This window comes from Penicillium nucicola, assembly GCF_028828085.1.
Source record: "Penicillium nucicola strain IBT 29836 chromosome Unknown utg000006l, whole genome shotgun sequence".
In the NCBI taxonomy this organism is placed as follows: Eukaryota; Fungi; Ascomycota; class Eurotiomycetes; order Eurotiales; family Aspergillaceae; genus Penicillium; species Penicillium nucicola.
Genome location: NW_026643130.1, coordinates 987,505 through 1,000,385, shown reverse-complemented (window position 1 = coordinate 1,000,385; position 12,881 = coordinate 987,505). Strand labels below are relative to the sequence as shown.

Sequence of the window (12,881 nt, the reverse complement as noted above, 5' to 3'; positions counted from 1 at the left end):
TTATGCATCTGTGTAGGTCTAGTTCTGTGGCTATTCGGACAGCTTTTGGTCTTGGGTGTGAGATGCGAACTATGTGAATTTGGGGTAGATAGATACTCACCTAGACTGTTCAGTGCGGTTGATATCTCGTTGAGCCACAGGGCTCCGATGCATAGTGCTCGTACATCGTCGAATGAATGATTCGCTGAGAACATCCTTGCCGAGACTTGGCTTTTGAATATCTCCAGGAGAGCATTGTATTCTTTAGAGCTGTTGCAGAAGGCAGCCACAGTGGTGATTGCTGTTGTGAGGATAGGAGACCGAGTGCGGATTGTGCTCAAGGTGTCATTCTCATCGATGATATGATGTATGCAGGGATCAAGATTAATTTTATAGTATGCGAACATACTCTCTGCTGTTTCTTGTGATATAGCTCCGCGAGAAATCGGATCTGGGGTTTGACCGGAGCTTGTCGTCATGTCGCTGAGTGTGAAACTGACCATTGACGATGCTGGGAATGCTCCAAGACTGCATGACAAATTCAATGTCACTGTGCCAGGTATATCGCTTTGTGGGTTAGGCTGTGCGTTCACACGCTCTGTTTCGGTGGTTTCAATGCTCAAGAGCTGCTGCCCCGAAATGCCATTCCCGGCAGATATCTTCGGAGTTTTATTTGCGCTTTGGATGAAAGACTGCTCAAGTCTGCTCATCCTGCCTTCCATCTTCTCTTTCCATCTAGATGTCTTCATTAAAATCTTTAGATATAAGGTGGGTGTCAAGCAAGACAACATACGAAACATCACTTTCCAATAACATCTGCAAACTCTTATTGACAGTACATGCTAATCCCCGTATTTTGCAGCGATTGCAAGGCGGTTTGTCATTACTCATGTGGCATTTGATCTGGATTCTTAGGATGCGGACGCAACATTTTGCACAAGGCGAATTGGCTCACCTTAAGTTTGCGACACAGGACACATGCCGTGATCTTTCGTGAGATATCAGGTATTTTTCGGTCCCCAAATGAGTCGCGGAGACTCATGGCTGCAGAGGGCGACATGTTTCATATAATACGCAATCAAAAGTTGAAGAAAGAAGAAGGCAAAGGTGAGAAGAGGTATATGACTCTTTAGTGGCGGGTTTGGCACGGCCCCACCGCGGTCTTCTTGCCGTGGTGGATTAGCCAGTTGGTTTCTAATGGTATGGGGAAAGTAATATTCTTCTGGGTTAGGAATTGGCATCGCCTGAACAGTTCTTTGGAATGAATAGATGAATTTTTAAATATATACCGTAGATTGATCTACGCTCAATAAGTAATTACAACAGAGGTAGTCGAAGTAGGACATCTCTCTGCACCGCAGAGAACCCAGAAAGATTCCGAAGAAATAAAAGACATAGCTTTCCCACCCATTGGGGTGTACTGTGCAATGGAAGGCTCCCCTCAAAATATCATTTGACCCTTGTTCTGCTTTATGTTCACATTGTAGTTCTTCCAAACCATAATGCAAGGGAAAGCGAGAACCAGGATGCAAGTCGACGCAATGCAGTTCATGCGTTGGGCATAGCCCCAAGTATATGCAACTGCAGTGTGAAGAGGTGAGCCCCAGGGATAAGTTGTCTGAACATTGATGCCATCAAAGTAAATCTGAGTGGCATTGCCCTTCAGGTTATCAGGCAATTGGGAAGCCAAGGTATCAACAAAGACGTTGTTGTAAATGGCGGCACCGACAGCCAAACCGATCGCACCACCGATGTTGGAGAAGAGACCAATCAGTGCCAGCATCATCGGCGTGCCTTCACGACCACCTGCCACCATGACGGCCATGTCTTCGCCAATCACTAGGGTGCCACCGGCGAAGGCAATAAAGAGTTGACACATAACAACGTATCCAATGCCGTGCTCTGAGCCACGGAAATAGATCATCAGGCCGGACCCGAGGATCATCAGTGGTGCGCCGAAGAACAGACAGATATACTTGAACCGCGCAGTCGCCCAGATAATGGCTCCAATAATGGGAGAGAAGAAGCACGACCCGACATTATAGATCTGGAGCATATATCCTGCTTGAACTGCTGGGATGTTATAGGACATCAGGATAAAGTTGTAGAAGTACTGATCCCAGAGTTCAAAGCTGAAGAAGAGCACGGCGGATAGAAGGCATGCGCCGAGGATAGTTGGTCGCTTGATCAACTCATAGCGGATAAAGTGTGTTCGTGCACCCCATTTCTCCCATGCGGCGAAAACGAAAAACATAAAGAACCCGATGATGATGAGAGCAATGAAGCTTGCGCTTGAATACTGGGAGCGTCCATACTGCGCCAGACTGAATGGCAGGAGGAACAAGACCCAAGCAATCATTAGAAGGAGTGCACCAATCACTGTAGATTTAGTTGTTAGCGCAGGCAATCAGAGATTGTTGCAAGGGATCATACCATCAAACTCATGGAAGTAGTGGAGAACAGACTGCATCGTAGTGCGACCACTAGGCTGGCGACGAAAGAGACCCTGCTTCCTTGCTTTCTTTTCATAAAACTTGAACACCACAGCCAGAGGCAAGAACACGAACGGCATCACAATACAGAAGATACCGTATCCCCATCGCCATCCGTACTTGGTATAGACCGAATTTGCCGCTAGGGAGCCGGTGAACGCAGTCACAATGAACGGTGTCTGGATGAACCCGAAAGCGAAGGCTCGGTTTCGCAGACCCGATGTATCGGCAATGAAGATATCCAGAATCAAATAGATGCAATAGTACCCAATCCAGTATAGCACGTAGCCCGCTGCGTATCCATTGGGTCCATTGCAGGCAGTCAAAACAATCATACCGAGAACATAGATACCCGTTGACACCACTAGAGCCTCAGCACGACCCCATAGATTCAAGGTTTTACCCATTGGCAGTTTCATAATGCCACCGACAATATTTGCCAAAATGTATGCTGTTGAAACCTGCGGTGCGGATTGGAAACTTCCCATAACGTAGTTGATCAAGAAGGTACTCATGGCGGAGTGGAACGCCAACATGAAAAAGCAGATCCAGATCCTAGAGAGAGTAATCATTGTCAGATATCATCGGTACACCGGTCAGATCTCATCCAACTCACCAAGCATAGATTCCAACCAACGCCGGCCAGCTCCAGACAAGAGCTGCTGCTTCAGCCTTCTGTTGGCCCAGCTCGGCTCCCTCTGTGACCTGATCGGGGTGTTGTGCCAATTCCTTCTCATCGTCGTTCACATCGCCTGCGTGAAAACCGCTGGGGCTGGGTGCATCGGTGTCCGATGACGACGCTTCTTGGCCGGCATCGAGACTTGCTTTTTCATTTGCATCGTGTGCATGCGATCCGTATGATTCGTCGGCAATTATAGTCCTGGCAATGGCACCACCATCATCACGACCCCGAACAGTCTCGAGGACGCCCATTCTCAATCCCGTGAATGGAGCACGAGATGCTCAAATCGAATGCGATCCTCAGTCGCGAATGCTGTGTGAGGCTGGAGGGAGTGGGATGAAGGACTAAGAAAGAAAAATGAGGGGTCCATATGATCTGGAGGCCCGAGAGCTCGCCATATCCGAGTTTCCCGTAACGCAACCCCAATTTTTTCCCTCGAAACGGAGACTCCGAAGATCAGATAATCGTAGGGGATTAAGAACCATGTTAAGAATTGCAGCCAATCAGATATTGTTGTGGCGGGAAGTGATCGCCCATTGGCTGACTTGTGGGTCCCTTACAACAACGTTGATTGGTTGAGACTGACAGGGCATCCCAAAGTAGTCTAGCGTTCCCACCTGATCCCAGAGTTACAGTTTCCCTTTGTGACCCTGAGCCGTTTGCGTCTCCAATATCACTTCATGTTCTTCTACTGACAAAAGTCGTGGTGTCATTTTTCTCACTTGGTTTCCCCCCTTACCACCTGGGCGCAGGGCTAGACTTTTCCCCTTACGTCTCCACGCGACGCCCCGTCGAAGGGAGAAAAAGCAACCAAAACTTCGATCCTTTTCAGCCCCAAAGGTACAAGCAATCACAGCGGGTTGTGGTCTCAGATACCACCCGTCCTTAATATACAGTGATTGAGTACAGTACAGTACACAATGTCAAACAGGCATCAGCTTTCTTCAGCAACGCCGTGAATGCAATCCCGCAACTTTGACTTTCCAATTTTGTTATCTGATCCAGATCAGATACCATCAACCAGAAAAACACCCCCGATGACGCCTACAATTCAAGCTTCAAAGACCCTTGGCATCTTCACAAGCCAGTCAAGCCTTTCCCGCCTCTAAAGGGTCTGTGGGACGCACAGACTGGGGTACAGATTGTGGCCCAACCCGAGTGGAGCCCCCGTTCGTCGTCATTTGGTCGCGCTTGAGGCGCTTTGCCCGGCCATCAATTCTACAGTACTTTCCATGCCAGACTTGCTTTGATCCCTCCTCTAGGCACCTGTCGGATTTTGCAATAGATGATTGGTCTTTGTTGGCTTCTTGTCTCGTGAATTGTAAGGCTATTCGATAATCTTCTTCGGTTTGGTGTGCAAGTTGGAGACCTTGCAGTACGGTACACACCTATCGGAATCCCCGGGGGCTGGATGGAACACAGGTTCTTGCAGTTTGGTACAGTAGTATCAATCTTTCGTCTCATCTCATCTAATCTGATTCTTTGCCACAAAACTAACGGAAACTCTGAAGACGGCTGTCCGAGACGCTGCTTGACATGCTGTGGGCCCTTAGCAAGCAAGCCTTGGATCTCTCAGAGGCTAAACTTGTTTTTGGTTGCTTGCACTCAGACACGCTGCTTCATTCGCCGTGTGGCCTGGTGGGAACTCGCGGGCCAAGACAGTAATCCGCGCAACAGCAAGGACTGCGAATTCTGTAGAACGTAAGAATAAGAATAAGAAGTTACACGGATACACAAACCACGAGCAAGTAATATTGCGTTCTATAGTATCATTAAGCGTGAAAACCATTGCACCTAGCACAATGCACCCTATTCTAGAGCTCAAGACAGCAAATCATCAAACGAGCAAGGAGCGAACCTGCATACAGTACACAGGGAGGTGACTGTTTGGCTTGTTTGGCTTGTTTGGGAAAATATAGGTCACGTGGCCACTTAGCTTCTATATATACCCACTGCTCCCGCCACTCTTCCTCTTCTTTTCTTTCTTCTTTAGCTCTCTTTGCCTATTGGCTTAGATCAAGTGTAGTATCTGTTCTTTTCAGTTTAATCTCTGAAAGTTTCCTCTTGGAAACACTTTGATTATTCTCATTTTTGGAATCCGCAACTTGGCCTCTGTGCTTGCGCACGCCTTGTTGCATTGTGTCATCGGGCTTACACTACCCCCGATCGACGCGAATCCTTTTTCATCACCTGTTTCGACTTGTTCGAGCACTTGAAGAAGAAGTTTATGTCCGTGGGCAGCCTTGCGCGTCTTGTTTACTTGAACGTGTCGCTATCTCAAGGACCACACCTTTGTTTACTTTTCGCTCGCGTCATCGCCACTGTGCATCTTCATTTCCTCTCCGCTCGGTCAGAATACCTTTGATCACGTCCCTAGTTCTACTGTAGTCTGTTGGGTGGTCTACACCAGTTGCTGACGATGCCTTGCTCTCGCCCCTCAGGCAACACATAACAATTTGTGCTTCAAGTTCAATTGAATTTCATTCACATATTTTTATGATCTCTGATATCTAACTTAATATTCAACATTTAATGACCAACCATAGCCTGGTGGGCAGGAGCATATCTGTTGCCGTGCGGCTTCGCCGCATCAATAATCCTCCGCATCTCCTGCCTCTCCTCCTCAGAGAAATCGACATCTCTCGAAGCCCAGTTGTTCTTAAGACGAGCAGCCTTGGTCGTTCCAGGAATAGGGATCATGCCTTGAGCAGCGACCCAAGCAAGAGCAATCTGGCTAATGTTGCAGCCCTTCTTAGCAGCAAGCTTCTTAATTTCCTCGACGATTGCACGGTTCTTGTAGAAGTTCTCGCCTTGGAATTTGGGCGCTAGAAACGAAACAATGACCTGGTTAGTGATCTCCTCCACAATAAGATTTGAAAGCCAGGGACCGCGGTCTTGTACTCACAGTTACGGCGGAAGTCATCGGGAGCAAAGTCGTCTGGGCTGTTGTACTGGAAGTCATCGACCAGCCAGCCGTGTCCTAGAGGGCTGTAGGCGACGTATGCGACACCAAGTTCCTTGGCTGTGTCGATGAGACCGTCTGTCTCGTGCACGGTCTCGAACGCTGAGTACTCGGCTTGGATGGCGTCGATCTTGGCAACTGTTCACTCTGTTAGCATGCAGGCTTGGAGGGTGTCCTGGGCTCCAACATACTGGAGTTGGCTTTGCGCAGAGTCGCGGCAGAGCACTCGGAAAGTCCAATGTACTTGGTCTTTCCGGCCTTGCGGATCTCATCCAGAGCAGGGATGGACTCGGTCAGAGGTGTGTCTATTGGGAATCAGCGAGGGGATCTCAATTTGGCGGGATTTGACATACTAGGGTCAATGCGGTGCAGGTAGTAGAGGTCGGGAGCGAAGCCCAATCTTTCAATGGTGCCATCAATGTACTCCTTGATATGCGCGGCGGAGTTGGTGACTGAGAACCCGGCGCCAAAGACGTCAAAGCCACACTTGGAGGCAACTGCAGAAGACAGTTAGCTTGGGCGTCGTGTGAGCGAAGAAGTATCACTTACTGAACACCTTGTCGCGAACATTGTGCTTGCGGATGAAGTCACCAAGGAGCTTCTCGTTAACGCCGGCTTGGTAGACAACCTGTGCGATTTGTTGTTAGACTCCGGGATTGTTCCTTGTGGCGATGGATGAGCGACTTACGGCGGTATCCCAGAATGTGCAACCAAGCTCAATAGCCTTGAGCAGAACAGGCTCGGCCTGCTCGAGGCTCAGGTTGGAACCTAGGCCGAAGCTCAGGCCCATTGCACCGAAACCTGGTGTTGGGACCTGGATGCTGCCGAAGGGAAGTGTCTTGACCATTTTGAGTATTGGTGGGTGGTTCGTTTGTCAGAAATTATCTTATTGCAATGGCAGACAAGAAGTTGCAGATGTCTCTTTATATGTTCTGATCCGATCCGGAATTAAGAATGATCGATTACACCTGGTGGGTCCATTCTTGCTTGCCGCTGCTTAACTCCGGTGGCAATCATGTCCTGTGAATCTGGAGTTGCGAAAAGAACAACATACAATACTGAGGAATTCTGATAAATTAGGCTAAATATATGACTTAAAAGGTATGATCAAGATCTTCCCCTTCAAAATAATAGATATCATTTTCAGCATACATATCAACTGTCTTTTTAACATATCAACTCACTTCAACGAAATGAAACCATCCATTCATATCCTCTCGTGCCAGTAAACTGACAGCTACGTGTGCAAAATCTGCAATATTCACATGGTCCAACGAGGAAGTTCTCCCTTCGCTTTCCCCGTAGCCGTCCCTTTACTCATGGCAACAAGATGTTCATCAGCATGAATCTTGGCCTTGTCAATATCAGGGGATGCACCTGTTTCCCCCACCAGGAAGCTGCCGCCCTACGTGACGAAGGAAATGATGTCATGAGAAGTTTGGCCCCGGTGTTGTGTGGGGTTTCGGTAGATGCTCTGATTACTTTTTGGGCTCGTCGCGATCTATGGCGTAGACATCTCCGGATGGTCCCAGTGAAAGAGTTTAGACATTGCTAGCTTCTAGGGCTGCAGAAGGAGGTCTGGTCTGCTGCAAATATGACACAGGTCGGTTTGACAGTCTATGTCTTTATGTCTCTCAAGTCCATCGCCTGTGTGTCAATCGTCCCAGGCTGATTGATTGTACTTCTAGAGGACTTGGCTTTTGATGAATACTACGAATAATACTGGTACCCCTCCATGGTAAAGAAATCTTTAGGCTGTTCATATATTGATCAATTCTGCGATTGCTTCCAAACACGAGCGCATGTTCGCCAGTTATTTTTCTTTCTTGATGTAGCTCATGAGGTGGTGAGGATAGGACCAAGAGGACGATGATAAGGAAATGATTTGGTTGATTCTACTCAAGTATGCACTTAGAGTGCCTCAATGACCCATTGTCTTTTTCTACTGCAAAGTAGTAGTGGGGGGATTAGGTGCTTATGCTTAACTCCGGACATTTCTAAGGTGGAGTGTCATCAACCCCACCGCACAACGCCACCGTAAAAAGATGGCGCTAAACCCAAGGCTTCTGTTGCGAACCACTTCGTCTGGCTCGATTCTTCTTGGTTTGTGTTTGCTGGATTGGATCAGTATCAAAGCTACTCACGATGATTATGATGAAGACTGAGCCCCAGAATGCATGACGCTCGCCAAATGTGAACATGTTTTCTATTCTAATTTTCATAAATATTTTTCCCCATCATTCCCAGATCGCATAAACAAAGCCAATGAAGTCCTCACTAAAACTGCAAACTGGTTTCTTGGCGCACCATAGTACCGAGAATTGAAGAACAAGCCGGAATGCAATCTCTGGTTGGAGTTGATTAGACTTCCACGCCAAGTACGAAGTATACTCAGTGGCCCTAGTGAGATGTGTGACGACAGTGAATGGGTAAGTAGTACTTACTGGCTTGTATATAGTGAATGCACACTCATATGCCCTTTAGGTTGACCGCAAGATGTATTGATACCATGAAAATATCAGAAATCCATTATTATCATAGCAAACATCACCGATACAGCGTTGAATTCAGCAGGCTCCGAGACTATTTGACTACTCAATTGGTCGGCATTATGATGTCCCACGACAGAAATGCGTTTAATGAGGGCCGCTCTTTGTAGAGACTTCTTCTTATACGAACTTCTACTTGAAATGGGGCACATATTCCAGAGAGTCTGGGAAACTGTCTTTCAAAGTGAGTTATCATAGAGAGCGGGCTGGTCATATCGTGTATTTGAAATGTTCTACAAATGATAACTTTGCGACAGTATACCGAGACAGAGCAAGAGCATTGACTTCAAGATACACCAACCCCGCACACCCCTGGCATCCAACACTAACACAAGTTAGGTCATGAATTGCAAAAAACAATGTGACGTTGCAGTGAATAGTTCAAAGTCTCCTTGCAGAATGCATTTGTTTTTTTCTTCTACACTCATCCCACCCGTCCCAAACCCAACGCGTCATTGCGCGTGGTTCAAACAAGCACATTCCACGCCATGGCAATCGTGCCGAAAACCTTCTCGTACAGCGTACTCCTGCAGTTTGTCTTGGGGACACTGGCCACACAAGATGACCTGAAATACGTTAACCCCTTGATTGGGTCAACCAATGGCGGCAACGTCTTCGCAGGTGCAAGCCTGCCCTACGGCCTCGCGAAGCCCGTCGCAGACGTTGACGGCCAAAATACCGGTGGCTTCTCTACCGATGGAAGCAATGTCACTGGCTTCTCGCACATGCATGACAGTGGGACTGGCGGGAATCCGTCTATGGGGCATTTCCCGTTGTTCCCTCAGTACTGTGCCGACAATTTGGTGGATAATTGTAAATTTCCAAAGACTGCACGCGCCATTCATTACAGGAATGACACGGTTGTTGCGAAGCCGGGCTATTTTGCGCTGACGCTTGAGAGTGGTGTTCAGGCTGAAATGACTGCTGCACGGCGCACTGCGTTGTATCGGTTTACTTTTCCTGAGTCGAAGTTGCCGGATGGAAGTGATTCCAATCCGTTGATTTCACTGGATCTGACGGACTTGTGGGATAGTCGACAAAATGCGTCTATCAGTATCGATGCAGATAATGGCCGGATGAAGGGCAATGGGACTTTCTTGCCGAGTTTCGGGGCTGGTTCGTACCAGTCATACTTCTGTGCTGATTTCAGCGGCGATATTATCGATGGTGGGATCTGGGTTAATGATCGAGCTGGATCAGTAAAAGAACTATTTGTTACTCGTGGTTTCAACAATTTCTACCTCCAAGCTGGAGGCTATTTGACCTTTGATCGACCAAGCGATGGGGTCATTACTGTGAGAGTGGGTGTCAGCTTCATGAACACCGATCAGGCTTGTCAAAATGCGGTGAGTGAGGTATCTGATCCAAATATTGGCTTTGATAGTCTGCGCCAACATGCAGAAGACGCCTGGAAAGAGAAACTCAGTCCTATCAAAGTCACTCCTGGAGGTGCCAATGACGACATGTTGAGTAGCTTCTGGAGTGGCATCTATCGTACAATGTTGTCGCCTCAAGATCTCACTGGCGAGAACCCACTATGGAACAGTGACGAACCTTACTTTGACAGCTTCTACTGTCTGTGGGATGCATTCCGCGCACAGCATCCGTTCTTGACAATCATTGACCCTCAAGCACAGTCAAGAATGGTCCGAAGTTTGCTTGATACCTTCAAGCATGAAGGATGGCTCCCCGACTGCCGCATGAGTCTCTGCAAAGGCTGGACACAAGGCGGGTCCAACGCCGATGTTGTTCTGGCAGATGCCTACGTTAAGAATCTGACGGGAATTGACTGGGAGCTGGCCTACAAGGCGATGGTCAATGATGCGGAGAACGAGCCACTGGAATGGTCATATGAAGGACGAGGCGGCCTTCAGAGCTGGAAACACCTCCACTATATTCCGTACCTGGATTTCGACTATATCGGCTTCGGTACCAATTCACGAAGTATTTCGCGGACTTTGGAGTATGCCTATAACGACTACAGTGTGGCCGTCGTTGGCAAAGGTCTTGGCAAGAAAGACTATACGACATACTTGGCTCGGTCTGGAAATTGGCAAAACTTGTATAAAAGCAACCAGACATCACTCCTGGAGAATGGAACTGACACTGGCTTCACTGGCTTCTTCCAGCCCCGGTATCTGAACGGTACATGGGGTTATCAGGATCCGATTGCCTGTAGTGCTCTGGCATCCTGGTGCTCACTCACCTCAAACCCTTCAGAAACTTTCGAGTCCAGCATCTGGGAATATTTATTGTAAGTCACCCATCAAACTCTCTCCCGGGTCCATCACTAACCCTGCATAGCTTCGTCCCCCATGACATGGCAAAACTGATCAAACTAGTCGGAGGCCCAGACTCCTTCATATCCCGACTAGATTACTTCCACACCTCTGGCCTAGCAGACATGGGCAACGAGCCCGTTTTCTTGACAGTTTATGACTATCATTACGCCGGAAGACCAGGTCTCTCTGCCCGTCGAGCCCACACCTACATCCCATCCTCATTCAATGCCACACACAACGGTCTACCCGGAAACGACGACTCGGGAGCTATGGGCTCATTCCTCGCATGGAGCATGATGGGACTTTTCCCGAACCCCGGTCAAAATGTCTACCTCATTATTCCTCCATTCTTCGAAGCCATTGAAGTGACACACCCGGAGACAAACAAGACAGCCACCATTCAAAATTTCAATTTTGATAGTAGTTATCAGAACATCTATATCCAGAGTGCTAAGCTCAATGGACAGCCTTATACCAAGAGCTGGGTTCCGCATGAGTTCTTTACTCAGGGTATGACACTGGAGCTGACGCTCGGTGATCACGAGAGCGATTGGGGTACGCGCAAGGGTGACTTGCCACCGAGTTTGAGTGACTCACTTGCTGGGATTGATGCGAATGGCATGTAAATGGACGTTTCGGTGCTTTGATCAAGATAATTTAGGAATATCATGCCTTCGTGCCAATGGATCGAATAAGAAGACCAGTTTAGTAGTGCATATCATATTCTTTCGTTTACCGAAATAGAAGTGTAAGCTTCACCATGTATATCGAAACAAGCTCTAGCCCAAGCACTGCAATTCCTGCAAGTTCTACAGTATAACGTATCGGCGGATCGCTCCACCTGGCCTGGGCACGGCGATCATATGACTAAGCATACGACTCCGGGGGACACGAATCCCTTTTTCTCCAAAGAACAAGCAGAGCAGAGCTTTGCTATAATCAATATCTTCACTATCTTTCCGGGCTCTCCGGAAACTCTCCATCAAGTCACAGGTGCTCACGCGATCGCCTGGCGACACTGGTCCTTGACCCCAACCACCATGGCAAGCCGGCAAATCACACGGCGCATTATCAGCAGCGCAGCGATCGCATTATGTCTCGTCTTCTTCCTCTTCATTCGACCGCAAGGGCCACCCAGCCCCGCCATCCGCGCCCCGGGCCACATCGATCATTCCGCACCCGTGACCGCGCCGGGGATAAGCATCCAAGATAGCACATTGAAGGGGGCGGTGGTGATGCCCAAGCTGGGCAATGAAACTGTCAAGTAAGCTTTTTTTGGCTGGGACTGACGAACCATGTGGTACATGGCATATATCGGGGACAATGACTGACCGAGGATTGGTGGGATTCTAGAGCTGAGCTAGGTCGTGCAACTTGGAAATACTTCCACACGGTAATGGCGCGATACCCTGAAACGCCCACGGAAGACCAGCAGGAGGCGCTGCGCTCTTACATCTACCTATTTGCCCGGTTGTATCCATGGTAAGAACCCTCCACGCACCCACGTCCCTCCTGCTCCTGCTCTTGCCCTTGCCCCGGCTGTTCTTTGCATTCTTGGAACGAATGCAGAGCTAAATCCTAGAATTGTGCTGACGGACTGGATATAGCGGAGAATGCGCCTCGCATTTCCAGCAGCATCTCAGCAAATATCCACCCCAGGTGTCCTCGCGCAATGCTGCTGCGGGCTGGGCCTGCTTCATCCATAATGAGGTCAATGCGATGCTCGATAAGCCTGAATTTGATTGCGCCAATCTAGGCGATTTCTATGATTGTGGCTGTAATGGTGATGAAGAAGGTGGGGAGGGCAAGCCGGGATCTGCTACTTCGCGGTCTGACACCGGGAAGGATGGCACGAGGCATGATGGGCCGGCGGTCGAGATTTCCAAGGAAGAGTTAGTTGCTTCTTGGTATTGCTGTTTTCAGTATATATGATTG

At 48.5% G+C, this 12,881-nt stretch overlaps 5 protein-coding genes across 5 annotated transcripts; 2 read left to right on the top strand and 3 right to left on the bottom strand.

Moving 5' to 3' along the window:
* On the bottom strand, positions 1-701 carry N7511_006383 (uncharacterized protein; the record flags this gene model as incomplete). Its single annotated transcript, XM_057128760.1, has 2 exons — positions 1-8; positions 101-701. The coding sequence occupies 2 exons, from the start codon at positions 699-701 to the stop codon at positions 1-3; spliced, it is 609 nt and encodes a 202-aa protein (XP_056983316.1).
* A 719-nt stretch (positions 702-1,420) lies between these two features.
* On the bottom strand, positions 1,421-3,404 carry sit2 (putative siderochrome-iron transporter; the record flags this gene model as incomplete). The annotated part of the gene is made up of 3 exons (XM_057128759.1): positions 1,421-2,358; positions 2,413-3,026; positions 3,088-3,404. The coding sequence occupies 3 exons, from the start codon at positions 3,402-3,404 to the stop codon at positions 1,421-1,423; spliced, it is 1,869 nt and encodes a 622-aa protein (XP_056983315.1).
* A 2,278-nt stretch (positions 3,405-5,682) lies between these two features.
* On the bottom strand, positions 5,683-6,962 carry N7511_006381 (uncharacterized protein; the record flags this gene model as incomplete). Its single annotated transcript, XM_057128758.1, has 6 exons — positions 5,683-5,978; positions 6,059-6,253; positions 6,307-6,420; positions 6,469-6,612; positions 6,665-6,743; positions 6,804-6,962. 6 exons carry the CDS (start codon positions 6,960-6,962, stop codon positions 5,683-5,685), a joined length of 987 nt encoding a protein of 328 aa, XP_056983314.1.
* A 2,190-nt stretch (positions 6,963-9,152) lies between these two features.
* Positions 9,153-11,572, top strand: N7511_006380 (GH92 family glycosyl hydrolase; the record flags this gene model as incomplete). Its single annotated transcript, XM_057128757.1, has 2 exons — positions 9,153-10,918; positions 10,969-11,572. 2 exons carry the CDS (start codon positions 9,153-9,155, stop codon positions 11,570-11,572), a joined length of 2,370 nt encoding a protein of 789 aa, XP_056983313.1.
* A 414-nt stretch (positions 11,573-11,986) lies between these two features.
* Positions 11,987-12,214, top strand: N7511_006379 (flavin-linked sulfhydryl oxidase ERV2; the record flags this gene model as incomplete). Its single annotated transcript, XM_057128756.1, has 1 exon — positions 11,987-12,214. The coding sequence occupies one exon, from the start codon at positions 11,987-11,989 to the stop codon at positions 12,212-12,214; it is 228 nt and encodes a 75-aa protein (XP_056983312.1).
* Positions 12,215-12,881: the final 667 nt, after the last annotated feature.